We start from the raw sequence: 16,503 nt of genomic DNA, 5'->3' as shown, positions 1-16,503 counted from the left end.
GGTGATCCTTCAATGCGCTGTCCAAAATTCTGCAAGCTCCGGTTATAACATAGGGTAATTTGACTTCAGACATCGCAGTGCTAATGAGGATAGCTTTATTCATGGCAGCGCTTGAGGACACAGCGGTAGGGTGAGGTGCACTAACCGAAGTTACTGAAAAGTGACAACAGCTCTGACATCTTTTCGTTTTGCAGTTCACGGGAAGCCCTTTAGAATAATAGTTTTATCCATCCCAGGAAACAATTCTGTGGCTTACTCAGTTGGCCGAACGTCCTGAATAACGCCGCACTGTTATGCCCAGCGCGCTAATATATGGGATAATCATTCCATGCCTAAATTAACGCATGACCACCTGGAGCCTTGGTAGTAACCTCTCCCGAGATCCTGGAATACCGTCCGGATATTTCATGCGTGAACACTCAATTGTCAGGAGCCTTCAGGTGATTATTTGGGCATGAACCGGCGACAAATTGTCTCGATGCTCGGTTAGGTCACGGAGTTATGATGTCGTCACTGAAGACCTGCACGGTCCTTTGTGGCTTCATAGGCCTCAATCCACGGCATTCCTTGTTGTTTCGGATTGTCTGACGTAATTCATCAGCCGGTGTGACTGGGTGCCAGTAACCGTTGCGCCATGAAGCCTCAGCACTGATATGCCCGGTGCAGCTGTTCACGCTTCCTTGAGAGGGTGCGCAACGATATGTCACGTAAAAATAAAAAGTGTAACATAAATAATATATCATAAATATAGATGATATATAACAAATGATATATAAGAAATAATATATAATGATAAATGATAGAAATAAGTAACATATAATAAGTAATCAATAATGAAAATAAAGAAAATATAACAAATAAACAAACAATATAATAGCAAATCGTTTCCTAAGCATGATCAAACATATCATACGAGGCTAAGCCAGGCCACCACGAGGTGTCATATGATGTCTTCTCATAGGAGCTGAAACGAATAATTTCTGATAAACGTATCGGTAAGATATTACAAGATATGAGTGCTGACCAGGTCATTATAAGCTTCCACAAGACGTGCGAATCAGAAGAGCTGAAAAATTGTATTGGGCAGCATATTAGTCATTCAATTAAGCGACTTGCTGTCCTGCTGTGAGCCTGACGTACCGAACATTAGCTGCTGATCCCTCTTACATGTTTTGTGATTGTGAGGAAGAGGACCTAGGACTTATTCCCTCGTCTGGATATCCTAGGATATTCCGTCGTCTGGTGCTAGTCACAAAACTGCGCAGCCAATATCCCGAACAGCGGTGGTGATCAAAGCTGTTAAAAGGTTTTGACTGGTTTGTGGCAATTCGCATCGACAGCGATGCCACCAGTCACGTGACGTACAGCAATTTACGTTTCTTAAGCGAGACTTAGTAAAAGGGCCAGCGATTGACGTCTGTATTCATATAAATCATCCGTTGGATCCCGAGACAGCAGATGGGCTATTTTTAACAATGAGGGCGGTCACGTTTGCTGCACCATCCGAGGCGGTGTCCAATAAACTGATGGAAAACGTGGCACTGGCACATTGCGAAGATCTTTTTTATTACTCCCATCGTGGACGGTGCTCACATTTATCCTCATCTAGGTCATTCGTTACGCCACCTCTTCGCGCTCATGCTTACCTTTGCGGGCAGTCGAGTCCTGAGTCATCAAGCTACAAAAACGACGGAGAAAAAACAACAACATAAAAGGCGCCTGAAGTCACCAGGCTGTCGCGGAGGGCTGAAATACGTGGTGTGAGCTGTGATGCCACATGCAGGACCGCAGCATGATTGTATCATGACCCAGCATTCCCCGTCGGTCATCCTTGGAAACTGGTGAAGCACCTGTTTGACTTCGGTGACTTCCGCCACAAGCTGGTTGGCGGGTGCTGTTTGGCGATTGACGGATCCCAGACCCAGCTTGAGCGGACAGCCACCGTTGCCATCCGTCAACAGGGAACAAACAGCCACTCGTTGGGGAGCGACAGAGACCAGGGGTCGGTCATGCAGAGCGAATGGTAACCATTTTATGTTCCCGTTCCGTGTCAGAGTTGGAGGTTTTCTAGGCTGCGTAATATCTGCCTGTGGCTGGTTTTTTGTTTTCTTTGGTTGGTTGGGAGCTGGTCCCGACACATCCAATACCGAGCGAACGCCCAGTGACCGAAACTTCGAACAGACGTAAAGCAAAAACTGTTTTGCCGTGTTGATTTTGCAGCAGCGTTGAACAAAGTCAACCTCGGGCGGACCAGTTCAAGACGAATTTCTTGGACTAGTTTGCCGCTTCTGATGACGGTAAAGTTTCCTAAATCAATTACCAACTCTCCGTAAGTTAAATAGAAAGCGGCTGGGTGGAGGTAGGCGGTAAATACAGCCACAACCTGCATCCGTCCTGGGTAAAGTCCGACGCGAAAAAAACGATAACCTAAATCATCAAAGAACACGTCCTGCTGCTGCACCATTACGAGATGGGAGCGATATTTTTCAGCGCTCACCACCGCTGGGCCGAATACCAGCAATTCGTACGCTCCGTAGCCAAAGCAAGTTAATACCTTCACCGCTCACGCCGGATCGCGCAATTCTGACTGTTTTGCTAGTCCCTGTCCGGTGGGTGAAGTGTCAAGTCCAATTTGTCGGCCTAACATTCGCTATGCGTTGGCTGCGAGCTGACCAAGAGCACTGATAGGACCACCGCGGATTAAGGGTCAAATTTTGAGTTGCTATTAGTCCTGAAGACAAGATACCTAAAGACAAGAGACCTAAATGCCTAGAGATAAGAGACCTTAAGACCGAAAGACAAGAGGTCTAAATACCTAAAGACAAGAGATAACGCTGATGGTACTCCCTTCCAGGCGAAGCGGGGTATCTACCTGGAATCCATTAACATTGACCGGCTTTTGTTCCATGTTGAGAAAGTGAGGCCTGGCCATCAAAGTCCTTGTTTTTGGTCTGTTGGAATTCCACATTCTTTCAGCTCTCAGTGTCACCTGTAGTTAGACTGCCGTTTATCAAGCACAGATCAAAGGTGCATTACTAATAAACGCCTTGAAGATCTCGAGTTCGGTCATAACATGAATGCCAGCCTTGATATGTTTGAAATCGTGATTATTGTGTCGACTTCATGCAGGCGCGGACGAAAGGGCTTCACGCTGTGATACCCTTTGCAAGGGATGGTGCTAACCTATGGGTACAAAATCCCAGAATCGGCCCATGCAAAAGGAAGTAAAGGAGCGAAATCGCGCACCATAAGTTATTGCGCAGATCTGGGCCTGAGGGGGGGGGGGGGGGAGCGAGGAAAGGAGGGCACGCATGTAATCCTCACTGGATTTGCGACCGCAGCATTGGCATAGGTGTAATGTCACACCACATGACACTAATATCACATCACACACACCAGTCACATCGTGTTGCCTGCGGAAGTCGTTCCCTGTGTAAGAGCCGTCATCAACAGCAACGTATCATATTTCCATGCAGTCCGCTCTTTCCATCCACAGGTGCGTTTTGTCGATGACTTCATTGGTGATTTTTAGATGTCAACGTTGCGATGGTATGCACATGCCGTGGTCGTATACAAACATTAGCCACTAAGTGCTCCTATGATTCATGCCGACGGGTGTTTACTGTCCTGCTGTTCATTTACTATCAGCGTACACGTACCATTCAGTAAGTGTGACGCATGGTGCCGGACGCTGCCTGCACAGAGAACATATTGCGTCAGACCATGACTGATGGCCCGCCGACGTTACCTGATGGCCTGATGGTGACACGGCACTGACGGCCGGTCTCTGGGACAGGAGAGACAGAGAGAGAGAGAGAGAGAGAGAGAGAAGAGAGAGGAGAGAGAGAGAGAGAGAGAGAGAGAGAGAGAGAGAGAGAGGGAGACCAGGAACTCGACAAAGCATGTGTTGCGGAGGATCCCGGCAGGACCGCCGCGCTGCTGTGAACATCGCAGTGACCATGTCGCCATCACGGTGGCATCCATTATTCAGATAATGGACCCAGATCCGTCGGCTCTGTCGTTCTTCATTTGGCAGCACTGCGGCCGGCGGCAGCGGTCGGACCCATTTGGCGCGCTCTGATGGTGCTGTGTCGCGTCACGTGCCTGGGCTCAGACATCCCCTCTGGTGTGATTCTGCATGTCCCAGTGCTCTCTGATATGGAATACATAGCGACCTTCTGGTCGTCGAACGTAATGCTGAGTGAGCAGCGCGGACCTTCGTGGTAGCTGTTGATTGTCTCACAAACTTTCTGGTCTCAATTATGTACGAACTGTGATGATTCTGTAAACCCCAATGACATAACTTGTAGCAGTCACGCACAAAATATTATCGTGCTAAGCGTTTTCAAACGTGCATGATGTTTTTAAAAAAATAATCTCCGGAATATTCTAGGTACGCTTCCCGATCATTATATTTGACAAAAATGTGGTGCTCTGGTCGGAATATGTTGTTTGCTATGAGACAAATTTTGCTGACCTAAGTTCAGTCGTGAAAATAGCCACATTTTCTGAAAATGTATCAAAGGAACACCGTGATCTTTGGGACACATCGCGAAAACCCTCTGTTATGTACTCGACGAATTTCTGCAGATTCTTCATCACAATCAAAACCTCACCAAAGCAGTAGTTGCCACATGGAACTGTGTTAGACTTGACACGCACGGGAGGAAGCAGTCTTAAGTAACGAGACTGCTAAGCGGTGCTTTGAAAGGTAAAATAATTGGGGGGACTTTGGACCCGAAAGCCGTGGGCAATGCCACAGAGAAGGTGATGGAACAGTTTTTTCGGGGCGAAGTGAGTGCGGTGCACGAAGGGTTAATAAGTGAGCGAGAACAAGAAAGCACTTTAACACGCAGCGAGCGCGTGTCAAAAATGTTTACTAGTTTCTCACAAAGGTGAGTTCTGTGTTTATCGGTGTAAATATTTATCAAGCTTTGAAATCGCATCTGGTGCTCTGAAAATTTTGCCTTTTCTTCAAACTTTGAGCCTTTCACTTCTATCAGTTGGAAACTATTGCACTTTTATTGAGTTGCACAACTTACAGCAGATAGTTTTTAGGCAATTTCAACATTTTCTCAAGATCCCTTCAAAAAGCGTGAAGAATTCAACTCCTTTTTGCTTACCTGCCTTAAATCAATGGCTACAGGCAAGCTGTCATAGCAAAAACAAATGAAAATTCACAAAGCTACGCTGGCACACAAACATCACAAATGTTGATCGGAAAGCGTCATCATTGCGCTTTGCGTAAAAGGAAGCAGTCCCAACTGGTATGCCTTCGGTCACCGTCGCCGACCCAAATTTTGTAATGCAAATGGTGGGTTAAAATCAGGCATAGCGAATTGCCAAAAGTTCCCTGACGCTGCGAATTTGGCGGATAAACTTAAGTAACAATATCTACACTTACAATGGTCAGTTCCCGGAGGTAATGAATTACGCAGGATAGTGGTGGATAAAATATTGGATAGTGGCTGGAAAAACAAACTTTGGATGAAAGTATTGAGTTGCTGTCTAAAAATTTTGAGAAAGGGTCCTCGCAGTGTAAGCCGGACACAATTGGTCTTACACATATCGAAGTCACCGTTTGGGTAGCGGACGGTATTTAAGTTGCTTTGCAATATTTCACAGCCAGTCAGGCCTATACAAACTGATGGTGCCTTTGATGATACATGCCTAAAAAGCCCATCACCTTACCCCAGCTTTTCCTCTGATCACTTTTTATTACTTCTTAAAATTACTGTATCAAATTTGTATGGGGTGTGGAACTGAGCCTAGCCCTTTACTAGACACTTCCCTGCGGTTTTCAGCCAGTGTCATTATGTGACGTGAAAGGACCTATGTATCTCGTCTCCATTTCTATACGACCTCTAATTTCCGAACTAGGCGCACGCAAACTCGCACAGACTACTTCACGACGCCTAATTTGAAGTCACCCAACAACCTATGACGTAATAAAAACGTCACACTTGTCCCGCCTCCTCAATGGCCGTACCGAACGCAATATCAGGACGAATATGGTGATTTCGTCATTCGAGTCTGGAGGACAGCAGCACGCATTATGGCGTCAACAAACAGCAGTTGGATCTCAACCAGTTCAACGCTATTTAGACAAGCTCCGCACACGGTTGGCCAGTTATTTGGAATAGAACAGAGTAATGAAAGAACATAATTAAATGGAGTGGAATAGAGAAATGACCATTCCAGGGCTATGGGATAAAAGAGAATGGATGACACTGGGGCAAGGCTACAAGCACCTGGGTACCCAATCGCTGAGACTTAGTCCGTACGGGGACCCAATCGCCGAGACTAAGTCCGTACGGGGACCCAATCGCCGAGACTTAGTCCGTACGAGGACCCAGTCGCCAAGACTTAGTCCGTATGCGGACCCAATCGCCGAGACTTAGTCCGTACGAGGACCCAATCGCCGAGACTTAGTCCGTACGAGGACCCAATCGCCGAGACTTAGTCCGTGCGGAGACCCAATCGCCGAGACTTAGTCCGTACGGGGACCAAATCGCCGAGACTTAGTCCGTACGGGGACCCAATCGCCGATATTTAGTTCGTACGTGGACCCAATCACCAAGACTTAGTCCATACCGGGACCACCCTGAAGAGTGCGCTGGGCGCTTGGACGGGGTCCCACTAGGGCGCACTTCGGCACACCCGTGAATGCCCGGTGCTGCTTGTCCCAGCCAAGTGGGGCGTCGCGAGGATGCAGGATGAAGCGAGAAATGGATAAAAGGTGTGGATCGTTGCACACAAAGCACCTTTTCTAACACACAATAGAGGACTTTGGACGGTGCTACTGGTTATGACGGAAATGAGGTTAGAAATTAAACCAAAAATGCATGTAGAAAATATAGATTACCGGCAAACATACGAGAACACCAGCAGAAGGAGTCAAACACGCGCGCATAACGACATTTGGTTGAGTACACACACATTTGTTACAACAGCCAGCTCTCAGCGAAATGAAGCATTACAAGTGAGTCAGTCGTCCGCTACAATGGCAATTCGAACACGGGCAGTTGGGCAGCGACTCTGACGTCATAAATACGTTCCATGATGTAATAAGGCGGTGACGTATTAAAGGGCATATTTACTACACGATAAAGCTCTGTTGTGCAGAGAAAGGCGCGCTAACAGCTATAAGTGAGCATTTTTGTGCTCCTTTCCCTGCAAAGCTTCCTGACAGTACTTTACATTCTGATCTGCCCCATGGTGTCTGCCTGTATGTGCCTCCGCGCGCGCCTGCCTGATTTAAATCAGCCTCCATCAGCTCATGGTAGCCAGACACGTGCTGACAAGCATCGCGGGGCTTGCAAACTCACTTTTCGATATTTTCCAAGCAACCCTTCCAAACCGCGTCGTCATTACATTACCGACCTGCAGCGGCGCGGGGAAAGTAATATTCCCGTTAGCGGAATGCTTGAAAGCTTATGCTTTATTCTACAACACCAGTATGCAGCTCCGACGGTATGCGAGTGGACTAGACCAAACCAACCGACACCAGCCAACTTCCCCACCCTTTTTGTGGACGCGAGTGGAGTTTGCCCCTAAGTACCTAACACGAGAGTACAATATTCAACGCATGGAAGCCACCTTTTTCTCATAAAAATGTTTGAACTTGGCCATTATGTTAGTTTTGCCACTCGAACCCTTCTACGACTGGTGAACATAAACAGTCGCGTTTGCCGCTGCGTCACATCATTTTCTGCGAGTGTCAGGCCCCCAGAACACTTATAAATTTTGGCCAGGCATCAATATGACGAGTGTTTTTGCGTCATCTTTCCTGTCGCACCGGTCGCGTATTATCATCGCCCAAAACCTAACATCAGCGTTAGGTGCTAGGAAGACAAGTGGTTCGTCCCTTGTCGCGTAGCGGCACGTTTTAGTTCTGAACCTCTTGGCAGATTTTGACCGATACTATTTGCTATTTGCTATGCGCTATTTGACCGACTGCTACAGCTTTTATCGAACGTGTTGGAGATGCAGGCGCTGCTGTTCCCTCAGCGGTTTCGTTCAAAACGCTATCGTGGCAAACTGCCCCGCTTTAAGACCCCTGCGCACATCATGTTAAGGTTGCACGCACAGGATCACCCGCCACGATATGCCGGCAGCTGCAGGCCGGTACAAGTGTGCGTGCCGCGCGATTGGACGGAATGCCTGTGGTGCTGCGCACGCCGGCACGTAGTCACCGCTCGTCACATCCGACGCCGCAGGCTCGACCGCGCAGGCGGCGCCAGGATCGTTGCCCGCGGTGCCAGATACGCCCCAGTCGAGGCGGGCGCCGCGCGGAGGCGGCGCGGCAGGGCACACCTCTGGCCGCACGCGCGTTCTGTTTATGCGAGCGCTGGATTGGATTGCCGTGAAATTGCATTAGAGCCGGCTGAAATTTAGGCGGCACATAATGAGAGCTCGGCGAAAGCAGGCGCCACATTTGTAAACAGGAATATGAAATAGTGGTGTTTGCGCGCTGCCTTTAGGACCGGGCTGATAAAGAGCACGCTTTCGCTGTTTTGGCAAACGCGCCCGCTCGTTTCGTTTCATGGTGTGGTAAACCGGCGGCGTAAGAAACACGTATATTTGCACATCTGTAAACACTGAACACATGCGTTTACGATCCATTCGCCCACTGCTTATCACAAAGAACGAGCAGAGTACGCATCTGCGGGGCCACGGCAGCCTTCCGACAGTTCGCACCCACGTGAGCGGCGTGAGTCAGCTCAGCGGAACACCAGGGCGGCGCATGCGCACAGGAACATCTGAACCGAAGTGACGAGCCCAGGACGCGAAGCCCCGCCTGGAACAGAGCGTGGTGGTCAGCAACAGGCATCAAACGCGTTCATTTCATCGTGTTGATTTAGTTAATTGCTGCAAAGCTGCCTGGTGATGATGTACAAATCACGGAAAGACACGCCAAATGCAATTTAATGGGGCCAATACAATAAACGACCGCAGTTATCAAATACAACGCATTAAAAGCTTCCTCGTGTGTTACCAGTACGCTATGCGCTTCATAAATCACAATAACTTGAATAAGACTGTTATGTATAAATCATACCAACCTTAAAACGGCAATAGAATGGCAACGCACTTCTAACGGGACGCGGTCGTTGTTGGAATCGGGCGCTCTGACAACTTTGGCCGGGGCTCCTGAGACGCGTGAAGGATGCCGAGAGACCGGCGGCCGACCTGCGTCTCGGCCGGTTTAATTTCGCTAATGGCCTGGCTAAATGCCGGACGACAACGGCCTCTCCAGACAACAAGCTGCACCGCCCAAGTCGCAGGCGGCGTCCGTCCCCGGGGCCCAGTCTGAGCCGTGGCAGCGGAACGCATAGCGAGGTGCAGGACGCATCCAGCACGCCGGGGCCAGACCGGTGGGGGAGGTCTGCCCCCGCCACGAGCGGCGAGCCCGGCCAAGCGCTGGTCGTCCACGACCGACGCAGCAGGGGTTACAGATCTTTCACTCGCCAGTACCGGGGGCTCACTCCTCATGCCCGTCGCCGGACCCCGCCGAAGCAACTCGTCCTCACCCCCGCGTGCCCCGCCCGCCAGGGCGCCGAAATGCCACCGCCCGAGGCAAGGCCCTTCACTCACCTGCCGCGAAGAGGCCGTTGCTGCGCGCGCCGCGTGCTGTCTCGCCCCAGATGGGCAGGTTGACACGCACGCTCTCCCAGTAGACGTCGCCCAGCGACGCGGTACACTTGAGCTGCATGACGCCCGCCTTGAAGTGGTGCGGCCGCACCGTCATGCGCAGGTTGCCGGTGGACGTCACCAGACGCGCGCCGCTCGGCGCCTCCCACTGATGGATGTTGTCCCGCGACACCTGCCAGCGCGGCGTGAAATTAGCAGCCGCGACCCCGACCGCCGACCGCCGACCGTGACGCGACCAAATGTCAAATCGCGCCCGATGGCGGCGGCCGGGCCATTTCGGGCGGGCGGCCGTCGGCGCGGCGCAGCGCCTTCATGGCCGATCGACTTGAGATGCCGGCCGTCTTGACGTCGCCTCGGGGCCCCACGCTGCCTCCCGGAGGCCCCTTGATTTCTCTCGCCGACATTTGCCTAATCGGACGCCATTTCTCGGCAGACAAAGGCTTGCGGCGCCGGGTCCCCCGGGGAAATGAGGGTCCACCGGCGGCCGACTGGTGCACTCGAGGTGCAGGGCTGCGAGCGCGGGCGGTCCGCTCGTGGAGGCGTTTGATTTTAGAGGGTCGTTGGCGTTACGTTTAGACACCGAGTGACCGCTGCCGCTGGAGACAGTAGCGGAAGGAAGGAAAGCACAGGTGTGATTCAGCCTACCCACCGGCCTGTTGCCAATCTGTCCTCTGTCTATGGATCTGCCGAAGGCAGCCTTTGGATACCTCGGGACCTGCCCGCCCCAGCTTCTCCTCAGCCTGCCCTACCCTGCCCATCAGCCCGACGGCGGCGGCGGCAGGGCGCCCAGGAGCGCCCCGTGGATGGGGGAGGCCGGGTCGATAACGGGCGTCGATGTCGACAGGCTCCGCAGCACCGATGACACACTGAGGCGAGCCGGTGGCGATCCTGGCGCCGGCGACGAGCCTGACGTGGCGCGCGGCCCGTCTGCCAGCGACGGTAGCGCTCCGCCATGATCGAGAGCCGGATTAAGTAGGAGCCAACACGCTTATTTGCCGGCGGCACGATGCTGAGCTGGCTAATTGCCGAGCTTATGGTGGTAAATGCCTGGGCCCTTGTTTGTCCGCCGCGCTGAGATAAACTAAATGGAAGCTCCTGCTTTCATGTAGTTTTAAAGGAAGGCTCATTGTTTAATACGCATGGGATGAAGTTTCATTATGATAATATTACCTAATTTACAATGTCGTGTAAACCGAGCGCACGTTAACAAATCCCCAATAAAAACTGTTTTAAAATACAAATATATAATACCTGACACATCCGTGCATTCTAGCTTTCAGACGATAAAACTTGTTGCTTCGTCTCCCGTCGCATTGCCTACAGTAACTTAAAGTGCTCTTATTTGGCCAAAGTATGTCCTATACCAATCCGCACATTATGCCACACCCAATGGGCGTACCGGTACCCGTACGTCAACAAGCCCTGGGATATCGTTGTCAGATCTGCCAATCAGCAGTGCAAACGAACATATTATTTCCCGGTCATGTTGGATCCCTGCCTAGGCGCGCAAAACGCTGACACTTGCCGGCTTTGGCGCAGACTTCGAATCGGCTCGGTCTGGTTTGTGTTTTCCCATTACACGGGAATCCACTCCCATTACCGTTTGGCAGAGGCCAGCCGGCCGTGCGTCACTGTAACAGTCGCTGAGGCGCACTACACACAGTCCGCCAAAGTGGTCTGTGTCGAGTGCCGGATAGATGTGACGCACAATGGTCCCATACACTGTGTTAAGCGCTTTCCAGTCGGTTATTTATCCATGCATGACGTTTTATTGTCACTGGATGAAATGGGATTCATGTGAGATGTGTGCTCTATTAAAAGAACAGTTCGTCAGTCACTTGTTTCTCACCCTCCCTCGTTCCACCGTATCTGTTTACTTGTCCAGTTTACTCATCTCACCTTTCAGCGCTGCCTCCTTCTGTATCTCAGTTAACAGTCTGTGGCCGAAATTATTCAGCGGCCGAGCCCCATAAAGCCTTTCTGGAAATCTCCTCGCAGCGCATGACTTCCAAATGTCCGGTCGGCGCGACAGCTTTGTTATTCAATTCGAGGGGAGCAGTTCCCATGGGGCCAAGAGGTGGCGCATCGCCTCCCCGCCCACGAGGCGACGGGCATGGCTGGCCGACCTGGCGCCTGTTAACTTGATCCCGTCCCGGATTGGTTTCCCACGGCTGCGGGAAGGCAGGGAAGGGAGACGGAAGGGAGCGAGCGGCGGGGACGTGCGGGGATCAATACTCACTGCACCGCCGCCGCTCGCTCAAAATGCGAGCTGGATGAGACTGGATCGGCTGGGCTCGGCTCTGATGAGATACGGAGCGGCCCCAGCTGCGTTTATGCTCCGACACCAGAGCCGCCCTCTGACGTGTCATCGATAAGAAATCGTGACATTTCAAAATAGCCCATAGTGCTTAAAACTTACGTGCAGTGTAAGGGTTATCATTCCGCGTTTTGTTCGCGGAAAACAATTCCTGAACCCGTCATACTGGAAATAGCAACAGACCTAACTGGCAACGTTAATGCTGAGAATTCTTCCTTAACATTTCCAGATTTCCAACATGTACTCTTCATGCTGGAAATAGGATCAGACCTAACTGGCAACGTTAATGCTGGGAATAACTTCCTCATCATTTCAAGATCGTTTAATGACCACGTGCAGCCGTTCCAACAGGACCATGTCAGCCAAACTCATCATCCGAAGGAGCGCCACGGTCGCCGGATAGACGGGCCCGGCACGCCGCGTCGGCTTCGACAGTCGCCTTCCCTCACCTGTTCGTCGTTGACAAACCAGTTGATGCGCACCGCCGGGCTGGAGTTGGGCGAGGTGCAGTTGACCGAGATGTTCTCCCCTGGCCGGTAGAAGCGGAGGTGGCCCCAGATCTCCGGCTGGCGGTCCGGTAGCGCTGCAGCCGGAGAGAGGAGCCGGTCAGAGACCGGTCTTCGGTGCCCGCCCTGAGGGACCGCGCTCGGAGGTCGCTCCTCATGTGAATACTCGTGAGAGGCCGGCCTTCAATGCCTGACTATCAGATACCATCTACCAAAAACCAGCCCTCAGAGACCGGTCCTCAGAGACCACCCTGAGGGACCGCGCTCGGAGGTCGCTCCTCATGTGAATACTCGCGAGAGGCCGGCCTTCAATGCCTGACTATCAGATACCATCTACCAAAAACCAGCCCTCAGAGACCGGTCCTCAGAGACCACCCTGAGGGACCGCGCTCGGAGGTCGCTCCTCATGTGAATACTCGTGAGAGGCCGGCCTTCAATGCCTGACTATCAGATACCATCTACCAAAAACCAGCCCTCAGAGACCGGTCCTCAGAGACCACCCTGAGGGACCGCGCTCGGAGGTCGCTCCTCATGTGAATACTCGCGAGAGGCCGGCCTTCAATGCCTGACTATCAGATACCATCTACCAAAAACCAGCCCTCAGAGACCGGTCCTCATGTGAATACTCGCGAGAGGCCAGCCTTCAGTGCCTGACTATCAGATACCATCTACCAAAAACCAGCCCTCAGAGACCGGTCCTCAGAGACCACCACTCAGAGACTGACGCTCAGAGATCGCTTCTCACAAGAAAACTCGCAAGAAGCCACCCTTTAATGACTGATCCTCAGACGTAACCCAACAATAATCACCAGTCAGAGTCCCTCCTCTGAGGCCACCCCTAGCCGCCTGTCTCTCGGACACCACTCCTCATGACCCGTGTCTCAGGGGCCGCCGCTCAGAAGCCACCACTCCACTCAGAGAACGGCGCTCTGTTCCGGCAGCCACTTCACGCTCTGACACGCAGCCAGAAACCGATGTTAACAGCACGCGCTCGGCCACTTCAAGATCCGGTTTCAGAACGACGCCGACTGCACGACAGCGAAATTTGGATGGAAAAGGGTACCAACTTGGTTGGGAGGGTAAGGTTGGCCGGACGTCCGTACCGGTTTCTTTCCATCGTTCTCTCATTATGCATGCTCAGAGACACCGGCAGCAGTCGTATTCTTCTGAACTAGCTTTTCATTAGGACGCTAGCTGGAAGGTTGTGGTACGTTCCAATCGCCCCACGTTAATATGGCATGACAGACTATTAATCTTCGATGATTTTGTGCAGCCGCATACAACAATAACATTTTAAACTGTCGAGTAATGTTAGCTAAAAAAGCAGATAATCTGGGTAAAAGTATTTGTTAAATTTCAGATTAAGATTAACTTCTCAAATCGTCCATACTGTATCACAGCTTTGATCAATTTCTTCACCAAACTCTTACAAATGTACTGCGGGACAGTTGCGTTATTACGTTATTCCAATTTCACACAGAGATGCCTTTGATTTATTTGGCAATCATCAAATGCCGCTAACTCTGCATGGTTTTGACGTCGGGTGATCCCCGCGGTTGCTGCCGCTGTTATTCACCGGCGGACGACGGAGAGTCCGGCTGATCCAGCCAATACTTTACTTGTCACCACCTGGCCCACAAAAACACGCGTGCGTCACTCGCATTCGCATAAGTGAATGATAATCAGGTCATTTGCATTCAACGGCGCCTAGCAGAATCCCCCACTGATGCCAGCGTCATCTGACTGGCCTGAAGCCCTCGCAAACACCCTCGGGCCGCATCCCAGCGCGACAGAACGACGCTGTCGCCGCTTACCTCCGCCGTCGAACTTACGTATTCAAAGGCCGGTAGCGAAGTCAAGCTCCCCGGCAAAGTTGGCAGCGCCGCGGTTTCTGTCCGCGGCTACATGGTGTAACGGCGGCATAAAGTGGGGGAGGTTCAGTTCGGCGGGCGCGGAATTCGACGAACGCGGCTCGGCGGCGGCGGCGACGGTGTGACTTACCCACGACGGACACGTTGCGCTCCTGAAACGCGGTCCAGAAGTTGGGCCCCTCGCCGGAGACCTCGCACTTGTAGGTGCCGGCCGCCCGGTCACCGATTTGCCTCAGGGTCACCTCGGTGTCAGACGACTTCTCTGGCTAAAACGGCGCGGACGGGTTCTCAAAACACGGACGGGTTCTCATGGCACGGCCGGGTTCTTATGGCACGACCGGGTTCTCATGGCACGGCGTGATATGAACCGCAGCGAGACGCCGCGCATGAGCCGATGCAAAGAGACACGGACAACTCCAGTCACTTCGGCGTTGTGCGGTATGACTAGAACAATCTGAACAATGATTACCTCACCCACGCAGCGTTGAAAAAGTCGTGATTTCCTACATGCGTTTGAGGAAGGAGGGGGGGGGGGGGGGGGAGGGGGATCTCCCGAACGCGAGATCCCGTCTGGTGTGGGTGACGGCATACCATTGACCTTCACCTTGGAGAAATCTTCTGCGTGTAAGCTGCTAACGCATTCGGCATGCTCTGTCTGCATCGGACAGATAACGGGAAGGCCAGGTCAGCCGTCGACCGCATTTGCCGTCGGGCGAGATCCCGCGGCGTTTCAGCGCGGCGTTTCCCCGATATGGGTCGGCGCTGGTCGAGCGTTCGCTCTTAACGTCCGGGCATAACGTCAGATGGGTCCGATGAGTCCCATATTAGGCTCGTTCCGGGCCTCATCCCCGTGACTTTCTGCAATTCTCCAATAAAATGGCGAGCCCATCACCTCTTTGTCGACGACCAGCGCTGAAAAGTTCGGCCGGTCAGCGGGAGCGGCCGTGTTACGGAAGCGTCCGGGCGATGGAAACGGCCCCCGAACCGGGTGGTCTGATACAGGGCTGAAGGGAGGCGGGCGCTGGGGAGGTGTGACGCAATGTCCGCGCAGGGGCCTCTGCGGAAGTCGCAAGGGCGCCGGGGGAACAGCCGCTGACTGGTCGGAAATCCAGCTCATCGCGGTATGGTCGAGTGTAAAGATGTTCTCTGAAGAGCGCTACAGTTGGACCTACGGGACGAGTCACTGATCTATTTCGAGAGAGAATGCAAAGGCCGGCTTGAGTACCCGAACGAACGTCGGGCATTATAGGATGCATCCGTGCAAGTATTGTTTGCAGCTTGTCTCTGTAACAAACACAGTCTCGCACGCTGCACGATGCTGGCAATAGTTCTGACGACCCATCCAGCATGTCCCAGTGCGACAAGACGCACGGAGACTATATCATCGTCTTCTGTAGTATGTCACCTTCATGTTCATTAACTCCCACCGCAACGCCCCCTCTGCACGTTAACCCTGCAACACCCAAGCATTGCGGGACAGAATTTGGAATAACCGATAGTTATGCATTTCCGCCCACGTCCGCGTCCTTTTCCTTGTGCACTTATGGTGCATTTATCATTCCTTTGATACCCAGCGGTATCATAGATTGACAGTTTTTTAGCTAACGCATCCCAGCATGACGTGTTGCACCTTGCGGAAGCAGACGCTACTCGTCTACTTGATATGCTGAGTATATGCCATCTGGTATACTGACAAATCATCGACACCCGAAATGCTGACACCAAAAATACTGATCGCGCAACGTGAACACGCCAAATATTGGAACTCAAAATATCGACACGCAAATCCCCGACCCAATAAAATGGGGACACACCAATAATTTCAACATGAGAAATATCGACATGCGGAATATTATCGCCGCAAATAATTTATTTCGGCTGCTTGGGGCACGTTCATCGATAGTCTGAACACAAATCACACGATTCGGTCGCTGAAATGCTGCCATATCCGATAATCACTGAAACATCTCGAGATTTTGCCTATTGTTAGGGATCCACATCACATTTCATACCGTCTTTTTCTTGTCTTTGGCATTGGCTTAATCTTTATCTTCGAATATTGCATACCGCGAATCGTGTCATTTACCCAGGATTGTCAGCGATACTGGTTTCTAGTTTAGCGGTTTGGAGTGTGATTTTATGGCTGTTGGAGATA

At 51.8% G+C, this 16,503-nt stretch overlaps 1 protein-coding gene across 1 annotated transcript in view; it reads right to left on the bottom strand.

Moving 5' to 3' along the window:
• Nucleotides 1–8,566: 8,566 nt before the first annotated feature.
• The window catches only part of LOC119094492 (uncharacterized), a 62,781-nt gene continuing 54,844 nt past the window's right edge, over nucleotides 8,567–16,503 (bottom strand). Inside the window, exons 5-8 of the mRNA XM_037217549.1 lie at nucleotides 14,479–14,614; nucleotides 12,421–12,554; nucleotides 9,598–9,826; nucleotides 8,567–8,800 (exon numbers count right to left, since the gene is read on the bottom strand). Coding sequence (XP_037073444.1) covers nucleotides 8,724–8,800; nucleotides 9,598–9,826; nucleotides 12,421–12,554; nucleotides 14,479–14,614 — 576 coding nt within the window. The 3' untranslated portion in view covers nucleotides 8,567–8,723. The remainder of the gene's footprint in view (nucleotides 8,801–9,597; nucleotides 9,827–12,420; nucleotides 12,555–14,478; nucleotides 14,615–16,503) is intronic.

This window comes from Pollicipes pollicipes, unplaced genomic scaffold (genome assembly GCF_011947565.3).
Source record: "Pollicipes pollicipes isolate AB1234 unplaced genomic scaffold, Ppol_2.1 Scaffold_4002;HRSCAF=4701_pilon_pilon_pilon, whole genome shotgun sequence".
Taxonomy (NCBI): Eukaryota; Metazoa; Arthropoda; class Thecostraca; order Pollicipedomorpha; family Pollicipedidae; genus Pollicipes; species Pollicipes pollicipes.
The sequence above is the reverse complement of the archived record's forward strand: the minus strand, read 5'-3'. Positions and strand labels throughout refer to the sequence as shown.